This window comes from Mytilus californianus, unplaced genomic scaffold (assembly GCF_021869535.1).
Source record: "Mytilus californianus isolate M0D057914Y unplaced genomic scaffold, xbMytCali1.0.p SCAF_29, whole genome shotgun sequence".
Lineage (NCBI taxonomy): Eukaryota > Metazoa > Mollusca > Bivalvia > Mytilida > Mytilidae > Mytilus > Mytilus californianus.
The window spans coordinates 422,535-435,230 of record NW_026262678.1 but is presented as its reverse complement, the minus strand read 5'-3'; the positions used below and the strand labels follow the sequence as shown (position 1 = coordinate 435,230).

Below are 12,696 nucleotides of genomic sequence, written 5' to 3'. Positions count from 1 at the left end.
GGCACAGCCCTATATTTTGACCTTTGAATAAATTAGTAGTGCATATATATCAACTTTCCATTCTAGGATATAATTTGTTTACGAAACTTCATTGTAAAAGTGGCACAGTTTTAGCCGTCAAGGGAGTTCCTATGGGAAAATGGATTTTCTATATTTACAGAAGTGCAACCTATATTGGGTAAAAAAAGAGAACATATAGAATTACACCAAATCTGGTTTATTTCAGAGATTTTAATGAAATTAACTCAAATATAAAGTTTTATAAATATTTTATGAAGATTGAGAAAATCCTGGGCATTAACTATGATGACTCAGCATAATTTCACAGTTTACAGTATGCATAGTTTACTTAAAGCCCTGAATGCAAAGTAAATTCATAATATATGCATATTTGTAATTTAAATTGTTTATAAGTGCTTTTATTTACTCTTCGCAGTCATTGAAACTCATAGATCCTTGATGAATATTGTTGTTGGGTGTGTGTTTGTCCTGTCGATAACCCAAAAGTAAGCCGTAACACCTACATGTGCTTTTTTGTGACCGCGGCATAAACAAATACAAGCTAGAAATACAAAAATACCTCAATAAAACAAACAATAGTGTGTTTTATCCTAAATATGAACTAAATATTCCATATTCACAGAAACAGTTATTTAGCAAATTTGAGGCCCAAGTGGCATAAAACAGAGAAAAATGCCTACCCCCTGGGTCATAAAACAGATAATGTAACCTGTAAATGCTATGATTTTATTATTATAAAGGTCTTTTGTATAGAAAACAAAAAATGTGCTTTGAAGTTATGCAAAAAACAGACGTAAGCAGTCAGTTCTATAAAATTTTAGTGAATTCATACATCAGACTGGTAACTTCATAATACAACTTTTGCAAATATAGCTTTGTTTAAACACTTCTAGTTCATATATTAGCTAAATTATGTTAGATATATGATTAGAGATGATATTGGTGTGACAAGATTTCTAAACTGACCATTTGCGGCAGAAATTGTGAACTTTTATTGATAAATAGGCATAGAGTAAGATCTTGACCGGAGACAGAAGCAGGATTGGATACTTTATATAATCTTGAATGTTGGAATAATTAACTTCTAAACTTTACATTTGTTTTACTCTGAAAGGCTTTCAATTTGGTATCAGAATAGTTTCAAATAGATTCAAGACATTTCATGTCAGAAAACATGCACATAGGGTAAGCTGACAATAATTAAAGTCTTATTTTCAAGTTCTTTAAAAACTGAAACAGGGATGAGGGTGTAAATAAAATGAACTGTAAAAGAAAAGTTAGAGTATATACAGTGATTTCTTGAAGGCTATGGTTCTGATAAATAAATTGGGTAGGGAGAAAATTACAGATATTTTAAGTTCATTTTTTTGTAATAACGAATTAATATTTGTCAACCAAATTTTTTTCTATAATTTCAAAAACATGTCGTTCTGTATTAGTATAGTTTTCGAATCTTTCATTTCCGTATTTAAGGCAATAGAAAATTTGGGCTTCACAAGTCTACATAATTATTAACTTTATACAGAAAATCTCCCTTTCAAAACATCTAATGTTTCACAAATAATACATGGATACAAAGCAAAATCATTTTTAAAAACACTGCATCAAATTTCGTTCTGATTGGTTTAGTGGTATTGTCATAAAGTGCGTTGAAATGAACCGTGGTATAGCAAACATCGAATTCCCTAACAAAATGTTATCACACACTATAGCACAGAACAAATACTTATTGATACATACCTTTACATAACGATAGAATTATGATTACATAACTGGTTACAAGCATCTCTTTTATAGTCAGGATATGTTGATCTTCTTACAAAAAGAAAAGTACATAGAAAATAAGGAAAATCAATATACCTTTACTGTCAGTGCTGATTATTTTTTTCATTTTTTTTTAATGATAAAATTATGATTACATAACTGGTTCCAAGCATCTCTTTTATAGTCAGGATATGTTGATCTTCTTACAAAAAGAAAAGTACAGTGATAAAAGAAAAAATCACGATACCTTTAATGTCAGTGCAGGTCATTGTATTTTTCCCCAATTTGTAAAAACAATTAATTTAGTGCAAACTTTTATGGACTAGTGTGACAATCGTGTTCTATTAAAAAAGATTATATTTCTCTGAAATTCGTTGACTTTACTGATGCTACTGATATAAAATTGATGAAGGTAGCTTATTTCAACTTATTAAGATTTTAACAACTTGAAGAAATTTTAATCAAATTTTGATTTAGTTTACAAATAATTTGAAATAAATATAAGAACTAAATATTTACCTCCGCTGTAAAGGAAACTTTGAATCTATAATTATTTCCTTGTTTGATATTTTTCCCGTTATTACTTGTTAATTGGGTCAGCTATTATTTCACACGATATTTAGTTTAATAATTTGAAGTGATTCGGTAAATTGAACTTATAAACAACATCGCACTGTTTCCCTATTACTAATGTACCGTTTGACTTACATATAACCAACAAAATTTCGCTCTTATCTAGAGTAAACTTTGTGCGATTCTAGAATAAATGTTTATGAGAAAATATATTGTAAATAAGAAGCTTTTACTCTGAAACTAACTGGCTTGTCAGATTGATATTTGGTGATTCGATACAAAGAACAAAGAAATTAGCCTCCTGTGATCTACCTCTTAGACTTACAGCTTGGAACTTGTGGTATACAGAGTTGTTGTTTTGCAAAACGTAACCAATTCACCAGAATGTATGACATCTACTAAATACATGTATATCAAACCTTAACCGAAGAAAAACCCAACATAAGTGGATCAGCCGTATTGCAATAGACATTTGCTCGGTTTGTTTATGTTTATCATTATCCATAGTTTTATGAAAAAAAATGTTATATAATTATATTTACCATTCCTTAATCAAACAGTTCGTGCTGAGTTTAAATTTACCTTGCTAATATTACTTTTAAGGTAATTATCTATAAATAACCGCCTACGTTTTAATGTTTTCTAAATATAGTTATTATCAATTCAACGTGTTATAACGATTACTAAATTTGCTATAAACGACATATGTGTATACGTGTCAAAGAAAGGCAATGTGTTCTAGGGTGTTCAGTATAAATTCTTGCATCATTATATTGCAGTATATTATGCAACGTTGATTTTGAAGGAATTGTGACATAGTAAATCAAAACATTGAACGTGTAAAGGTGTATGTGTTATATTCTGTCTTTCGTAATAATTCTTAACCTGCACTGAATTGTAGTGAACACGTTTTTTGCTTTTTTATGATCTGGAGTTTGATTCTAGTACTACTATTTCCATTAACCTGGACTAACAAAGTTGATGAAAAACGTAAGTATTGATACATCTATAATTATTTACTCGAAGATGCCACTAAATTTATTAGTATATCCCGAATTTATCATACTCCGATTAATTTTACCAATGCAATATAATAAGATTACATAGACGTGTTATTAAATTCCGTAATTTTGATTTGAAATCAAAAATCACGAATCATTTCAGATGTTTTCATGATCCCCCCCCCCCCCCCCCTACACACACACTCGTGAAAAAAGAACAACGATGCACAGGTAGAAGAGCGCGAAAGCATGGTTTATGGTTTTTATGTAATTGATAATCATACGAATTTTACGACTCTATACTTTAAAATGACAAAAGCATCCAATGCCTGAACAAATAAACGTGCAGCCAGGAAGATTTAGAAAGAACAAAATATGTTGCAACACTGTACAAAATTATATCTTACATTTTGTGGCTTTACTTTTGGTCCTTTTTAGTTTTATCGGCTCTTCAAAGTTTGATTTTTTACCTCGAGAATCACTGAAAAAACATTAATTTACGAAATGCACAGTCATATGGTATAGTAGATATAATTGGTACCATAATGTGATGCAGAGAAGTCATTTCCATCCTGTATTGTTCAAGATTACTTATTTTCAAGTCACAATTTTCATTTTTTAAGTCACACCCCGCTTTTCCCTTGAAAATCAAAACATCGTGCCTACTCTTGTTTTTCTTCACTGATTGAGTTATATTCCTATGTTGAAAAATAAAAACTGAGTATATGTCGCATTGATATTGTTGGTTGATATTCTTTGATCAATCAGAATGTAATGAATGAGGACTTACGAAATCACGCTATTTGTTTTCCAGTAAATACATTTTTGGTTAGAGTTGTCTTTCTTTTGATATGTCGCTGACAAATCAGTTCGACCAGTTCACCAAGTTTCATTGAATTTAATGTATTTTGTAGTTTTGCCAACGGAGGAACGAATAGATATTACATGGAGTTTAAAGGGACAAACTGGGGTTAATATTACCTTTCAACATGTATATCCTATGCCGAGATGTGAATTACTTCATAACGTAAGAAACAATTAAAATAACATTCTATACTGTGATACATTTGATTACTTCAATTTGATTGGCAGATAGCAATCTGGATGCATTCCAAAATCATATTTTATTTTCAAATAAAGAATAAGAAAGCAACTGAAATTCTTGATTTTACTCGCATGTACTTATACAAAAAGAATGCTTCTTTTTGCAGTTTTATCGGGTGTGCAGTATATTAAAGCGATGATCGTGTGCACAGTATTAGGATGAAGCCCTTCTGATCTTCATCCGAAACGCAATTCGGTCAACGCTTTTATAATTCAATAAATTACCAAGACCAACACAGAGTCTGGACCTGCCTCGCTGCATGCAATTCATTGAGGTAACATGCGTACTGAAGAATAACTAATGAAGATGATTTCCAAACCTGACTTCAATTCGACTAGAATAAAGTACTTTCTTTGACGTAATGTTATAGATAACAGTTATTATAAAAATGTTCCTTATAAAATGAGTGTTGTAAAATTTCAAACTATCGCCAATTAGGAAATGCCTGCAAGGCAGATGTAAAAATTGCTTGCATGCTACAACTCAACATTATCAAGCTCCATACCAAATATAAGATTATTCTCTTCCATTGAAGCCAAGAAAACTTATTCACGAAATTTTTTCGTGTACAATGAGTGTTGTAAAATTGCAAGTTATCAGCATAAAAAAGGAACTAGCTGCATGACAGATATAAAAATTACCAACAATCTACAATTCAACATAATTAAGCTGCAGAACAAATATATACATCCCCCCCCAAAAAAAAAAGAAAATACACAACGTATTTCGGACGGACGGAGTCGAGCGGTAAGTAGACCTACTATCGCAGTTTGCGACGGGAGTAAAAGGACGCGTCTTATTCACATTCTTTTATAACAAAATCATACACAAATATTGAATGAGAACATATTTGGTTATTAAACTGCCTTTAAATGTATTTTTATACTTTAGTCGTTACAGTTGAATTGCTTATTTTTCATATAAATGCATGTATATACGTCAATTGTCTATTACTAAGCATAGTTACTAAAATAAAGAGATAGCCTCCCTAAGATCAAAGCTTCTGGCAAACAGTTCCACCATTGAGAATAGAAGTCGTTGGGTGTATATTCAATGAACAAATGGTTCTTCACTGAAGCCAATGACTGCTTTGGGTTAAATGATAGGCTTACAAATAATATAAAAAAAGGAGATTTGGTTTGATTGTCAATGAAACAACTATCCATCAGAGTTCTAATGACGTAGATATTAGTAATTATAGGTATCCATTCGGCCTTTAACAATGACAAAAACCCATTCCATATAGTCCGTAATAAAAGGACGTGACATGAAAAATAATCTGTGTTTTACAAATTGAATCTGAGCAAGGTTTTTTTTCAATCAAGTATTTCTTTTTATGTTTTTTTAATTTTTTGGGGAGGTTTTTTTTTCCTATACAATCTGCTTTTATCATATATATTCTTTTAAAGAAAAATCTCATTTCAACGACATACAGGAGTGATAACCATATGATAGACATTTTCTACAAAAATGCAAGTATATCGTTAATCAACAATTCAAAAATATGCGGAGGGAACATAGAACTTAGATGTACATTGATGGGTTTACGGATGCTAGTTAGCAGAAAACATGTTTTACCAGCATGTAATGGTAAACATTTAGAGACAGATTATTAATTAATTGATTGTTGCTAACTTAACGTCGTAAAAGATTACAACACTGGACAAGCTATTTAATATGAGTCAGCTTACCGATTAAAAAGAACAACCATGCGATCTTCTACAGCAAACAATCAAGTGCTTAATTTAAATCATTTAGAGTAAAGAAATTATATTGTTAAACATAACAAAGACTACATGTACATTATGTACATGCAAATCTAGCAATTAATACCGAATATGGTATTAATTAAAACATGCACCATCTTTAATAGTTAACACTGGTGAAGTTTCTCATGTAGGACATGTGTATGAAATTTGGGGAGGTTTTGTGTACTTTTGGTTTCATTTTCCTTTGTTTTCAGGAATTTTTCTTTTTTAAAACATGGTTATCAGACTACAAAAGTTCCATAGATGAACATACAATATATTTTCTTTTAAGAAATAATGCGTTCATTTTCTTTTTTTTTCTTCTTTTTTTTTCATTTTTTTTTCGTTTTTTTTTTTGTTTTTTTTGCATTATACAAGTACAGGCTTTATTCTCATTATTCAACTTCCATTATCATAATGATACATATTTTGTTACAGACAAACATTTCGAAATTACCACTTTGAGTAACACGCATGAACCTGTACTTGTTCCCTTGTGTATTGCTGTTTCTGGCTTTGTAACTACATGTATTGTAGCAGCTGTATGTTTGATTCGTGGTAAAAGAAAAGCATTGCTAAAACCGGAACATGAAGAAAACAACCAGGTAAAAAACTTGCGTTTTACAAAATCAGTTGATATTATTTCTTATGGCGCACTGTCGATTTATCATTTATTACAATTTACGGTATAACGCTTACATAATCCAACGCATTTTTTTTTCAAATAGAACAATTACTTTCTTTCCTTTTTGTGATGATTTTTCGTTAATAAAACTACAAATGAGAAAACGATTCTATATTTATAAAACCACTTTGAAAGAATATTACCCCACTGCCTCAAAAAGTTGACAAAGAAAATCAATTGTGAAGACTGTTGTTATATATGCGATTGCTATTTAATTGCATATGCATTTGTTAATGTGCGTTCAACATTTCAAACTCCTCAGTATATCTACCAGGGTTATCTACCAGGAACTGCAAGGTAACTCACATTCAATTTGATTAATTATATCAATCCAACCCGTAATTTTGAATATAACTATATAAATACAAAGCAATCACAAGAAAAAACTGTTGAAACAAGCCAAAATTATTATAACATCAACACTGCAAGTAGTTGTATTTTGCACTTCTTTCCAAAATTGAATGCATCGGTTAAACTTTATCAACATGGCGAACACGTCTATCGAATTCGAAACTATTTTGTAAACATTATCAATGCTGAGTTTGTATTAGAGATGTATAACTTCACCTAACACAAGGCTATACGGGGACGACCATTTGATATTCAAAAATGGGTTTTTTGTTGTTGTTTTTTTTTTTTTGGGGGGGGGGGGGGGAGGGGGTGTGGCCGCATTGCATTTGCGCCGATTATTACAAAATCTTATCTTTCATTTACGCCACAAGGTTATATTTCATTTGCGCCAAAAAATAAAAACTACATTTGCGCCATTTTACATGAAACATATAACGGAAAAGTTTAAATATAATAAGATGTTTTTATAGTATTCCCCCTGGGTAATCAGATTGAGTTCATACTCATTTCTAATACAAAACTGACAGTCACTTTAGTTTACAATCATATAGTGTTCACATGTTTGAGGTGTCAAGATGGACATTGTCAATTCGGGGACAAACAGAGAAAATTCAATAGTCTGTAATTTATGATGACCACATATATTATAATAGGTTAACTGATGTTCATAAATTGGAGACAAGTCGTTCAGGGGTACCAAAAAAAATTGCAAAGTCAGAATAACAACAGATATGGACAACAACAAAAATATAAAAACTCTGAACGAACACAACCATGGTTTTCAGTGCAACGTATCTGTGTATTGTGCTTTCATTATGGTTCTGTGATGACTGATTTCGGATGAATATGTTTTATTATGCAAACAAAAACTGTGCTTTAAAATTATTATTAAAACTTTCTTTTGAATAAATCTAATTTTTATCAAATCCTGTAATATTGGCGCAAATGAAATGTTTTATTGTAGGCGCAAATGAAATGTGGTTTGTGGCGCAAATGAAAGATTCTTTTGGCGCAAATGAACTGCCAATTGGCGCACAAGCAAAGTACCGAGGGGCGTATGTTCTGTTACAAACTGAATAAAGTAACCTTGCCCAAAACAGGATGAAAATGATGAACATTCTTCTCAACAAAAATAATTGTGTTCAAAAGCGAGAATAAAGACCCCCGACTAGCAACATCACGAAAATTAACCTTCAGGGACTTTTATATGTGGGATTTTCAAATATGCCTATACTGCATGGAAAATGAGGGTACATAGATATAAGAAGATGTGGTATGAGTGCCAATGAGACAACTCTCCATCCAAGTAAAAATTTATAAAAGTAAACCATTATAGGTCACATTACGGTCTTCAACACGGAGCCTTGGCTCACACCGAACAGTAAGCTATAAAGGGCCCCAAAAAATTACTAGTGTAAAACCATTCAAACGGGAAAACCAACGGTCTAATCTATATAAAAAAACGAGAAACGAGAAACACTTATGAACCACATCAACAAACGACAACTACTGAACATCAGATTCCTGACTTAGGACAGGTGCAAACAAATGCAGCGGGTTTAAACGTTTTAATGGTACCAAACCTTCACCCTTTTTCTGAAACAATAGTGTAACATCACAACATAGAAAGACACACTATAAAATATCAACTGAAATAGCTTAACTCAATCAAAGGACATATTAACATCATTGAACATACACTGAACAAATAAATTTGACCTATGACACAATGTAAATACAAAATAAATAAACCAAGGGAAGAATAATAAAAGTAACATATTATATCGGTAAGAAATGTTAAACAATTAAAGAAAAACAATATGCTCGAACAAAAATACCATCCATTTGCAATAACTTTAAACACAGGTAAATGAAAATAATTTTGTTGTTAGGTATACCTGTACAGTACCAATAGAGAAAGGAAATATTTTTACAAAATATATAATTTGGAATACAAAATAAATAAACTAAGGGAAGAATAATAAAAGTAACATGTTATATCGGTAAGAAATGTTAAACAATTAAAGAAAAACAATATGCTCGAACAAAAATACCATCCATTTGCAATAACTTTAAACACAGGTAAAAGAAAATAATTTTTTTGTCAGGTATACGTGTACAGTACCAATAGAGAAAGGAAATATTATTACAAAATAAATAATTTTGATGTTCATAGTACGAAGTGAAAATTTATAGTTATACCAAACACTTATAAAAGCTGGTATATAGACCAGATATAACCCTGAATAACATTAAATAACAAAAAAGCAATACAACTAGTATCAACAGGTCAAATAAAGAAGAAGGTACGATTAGAGAGTACTCGCAGTTACTGACAGCTAGTTAAAAGCCAAAACAATTAATAATAAAAAATCATGCATCAGAGACTAAAATCAACTAAAACACATCCCAGTGATTTAGTATTTTAACGTCATGGACAGTCAAAGAAGACATGACTAGTGCAATGCCAAAAATAAATGTATCGACAGACAGTAGGATAGTATGTATGTTTAAATAGGGGCAAACATTTTGCCTTGTAACAGATTATAAACGGAGTTATAATTAAAATGAGTTGTTGCAAAGGGACTTATTCGTAAAAAAACAAATAGAACTCTCTATGGATATCAAGTTCCCTTTTCAACCAGACAAGTCAACGCGAGTATCATTCCAAACAGTTAAACGGACGCCCATCATTAACACTGGTTTTAATGACTACTGACGGATGGAAGAAGTCCAAGGATGACAATATTTCAATGTTCATGTCATTTTCGGGTGTTTTTTTTGCAGAGAATATGAGAATAAATTTATTAATCTTTAACCTTTATTCAACAGAATTGTGTATGTTGAGTTTTCTAAATAAGGGGCGTTAAATATTGAAAAATCAATCATTCAATCAAAATTCTAACAATACATGTGTACCGAAATATGAAACGACTAACTACCCACTCTACAACAGGATAATTTAACTCCATGTATTTTTCTTTTTGTAGATCCTGTTGAATTCACTACCACTGTGACAGTAATTTAAAAAAATCAAGATCTGCATGCTTCAGGATTTTCATCGATATCAATTTAGGCATTACGTTTCGATTAAATCAAAGTAGTCTCCTAAGTCAGGAACATGATGTTCAGTGATTGTCGTTTGTTGATGTGGTTCATAAGTGTTTCTCGTTTCTCGTTTTTTATATAGATTAGACCGTTGGTTTTCCTGTTTGAATGGTTTTACACTAGTCATTTTTGGGGCCCTTTATAGCTTGCTGTTCGGTGTGAGCCAAGGCTCCGTGTTGAAGGCCGTACTTTGAACAATAATGGTTTACTATACAAATTAGGACTTGGATGTAGAGTTGTCTCATTGGCACTCATACCACATCTTCTTATATCTATTCAATAGTAAAAATAGACGTTTTACTATGTTCACATGCTTTATTTTACCAAACTTCAGACCAAATGTGATCTCTTCTTTCTTCTACCTGACTTTCTCTACTTATGTAAAAATTAGAACATGTTTTCAAAATGAGAATGGTCTGTTATAGAAATGCCTAGTTTAACTTAATATTGATTTACATTACATGTATATGTACAATGAAGTAAAACTAATATGCTACACAAACACTTACGATTACATTTGTTATAATGTTACATTCTTAAGATTTGTGAATATTCTATTGTTTAACCTACAAATCAAGTATGTTCACTGCCTCTGTGTTTCTATAGTTGCCTGCTAGCCGTAGGCAGGAGGTTATGCAAATGATGTCGATCCTAGACCGGTCAAACTAAATATGTAACTTCTACAGTGAGCGCGGACAATTTAGTAGTAAAAAAATAATAGTAGCGGCTCGCGGTCAGAATAGTGTGTGAGGTTACTTTATCCAATGTGGACTGTGACGAAAAAGCACATTCAAATACTTTTAATGTAAATATTTGTATTACTAATAGAAAGAAAGCGAAATTGATATACGCGTTTGGAACATATGCGTGTTATATGCGCTGCTGAACTCTGATGCGAAGGAAAGGGTAGACACATTGCAAGTAAAATGCATGTAGTGTATTAATCGAATACAAGGATGTCATGAAAATAAGGAGAGATGAATCGAGTAGAGGGTTTGACATGTTTCTCTATAAATACGGAACTTCTTCTTTTTTCTGTAATAGCAAAGCAAGAAGAAATACAGGCTGCAATTAAGCTCAACTATACTCATACGACTATTTGTTTGGTGCTGGTCTTGTGTGCAGGACGGACACGTGCATGTTTCTGGTACTATTCAATTTCATCCTACACGACGCCAACTAATATTAAAAACGGATATACAAATAATGTTTTGCTTTATTTGTACTTTAACTATAACAAATAAAATCTCGTGTATAACAGTGTTCGAATTTGAACAAACTGTAATGTTAACATTACTTGGGTTTTTTTTCGGAGAGAGGGAAGGGAGAGATATATTCCTCGGTCGGCGTTTAACCATATCGAATTCATTAAAAACCGATGACAACGATTTGGTATTAAAAGAACTGAACATAAAACGATTCTTAATCCCTGGTCGGTTTAAACACAGAGATGGCATTTGCTTTTTTCTACGCCAAGCAATAAAGAGCACAGACTGGTCGATAAATTTATAATTTACATGTTGCTTTCGTTTGTTCTGAATGTTTTCTTCGCCCAATCTGTCAAGAATAATCATAGTCTAACATAACTGATACATTTAACGTTCAGTGGCAAATATGTCATGCATATTCATAGTCATAATATACATTTAACCATCATTTAACCAACCATAATCAGGTAACCTTTTTCGTTAACTTGATACTCAATTAACAATTCGACAAATATATTTTTTCGATCTATTACATTGTGGTTCATATTCAGTGTGAAAGAATGGAACACCCATGATTAGATAATATTAACAATGATACCTTTTCCTATTGCGTGTCTGAACATGTTTTTTGATATGACGAGAAAATGCACTGCTGAGGACTGTTTTTCAGATTTTTATATTCTATAGGGCGTTATTTTTTTTATCCATTACCAATATATAATATATCATACAAAAATAAGAAGAGGTGATATGATTGCCAATGAGACAACTCTTCACAAGAGATCAAATGACACAGAAATTAACATTCATAGGTCACCGTACGGCTTTCAACAATGAGTAAAATTCATACCTCATAGTCAGCTATAAAAGCCCCCGAAATGACAAATACCTTGTCTTCGTAAACCAACATATTATATTTTTTTCTAAGTTACCTATAGATATGTATAGGGTCATTTCATTTCTTATATACCAGGGGCCTGGTTTTCGAAAGTATCTTATGACTAAGACATGTCTAATGATGGTCTTAGGACATGTCATAGTCGTAAGATATGTTTTCGAAAGTGTCCCAAGTTACGATATGTAATAACTTTTGTCGTAAACTTAAGACACCTTGCGACATGACTTAAGATGG

The 12,696-nt window shown here is 31.6% G+C and overlaps 1 protein-coding gene across 2 annotated transcripts; it reads left to right on the top strand.

Annotated features, from left to right (window-relative positions):
* The first annotated feature begins 3,066 nt into the window (after positions 1-3,066).
* LOC127732846 (uncharacterized) lies at positions 3,067-12,093 on the top strand. 2 transcript variants are annotated; one of them, XM_052242027.1, is made up of 5 exons: positions 3,067-3,348; positions 4,274-4,386; positions 5,874-6,054; positions 6,651-6,817; positions 11,401-12,093. In XM_052242027.1, the coding sequence occupies exons 1-5, from the start codon at positions 3,282-3,284 to the stop codon at positions 11,866-11,868; spliced, it is 996 nt and encodes a 331-aa protein (XP_052097987.1). In that variant the 5' UTR covers positions 3,067-3,281; the 3' UTR covers positions 11,869-12,093. The 2 variants fall into 2 exon arrangements, with proteins under 2 accessions (XP_052097987.1, XP_052097989.1); XM_052242029.1 differs by having other exon boundaries at positions 3,073-3,348; positions 10,239-11,647.
* The last annotated feature ends 603 nt before the right edge of the window (positions 12,094-12,696 follow it).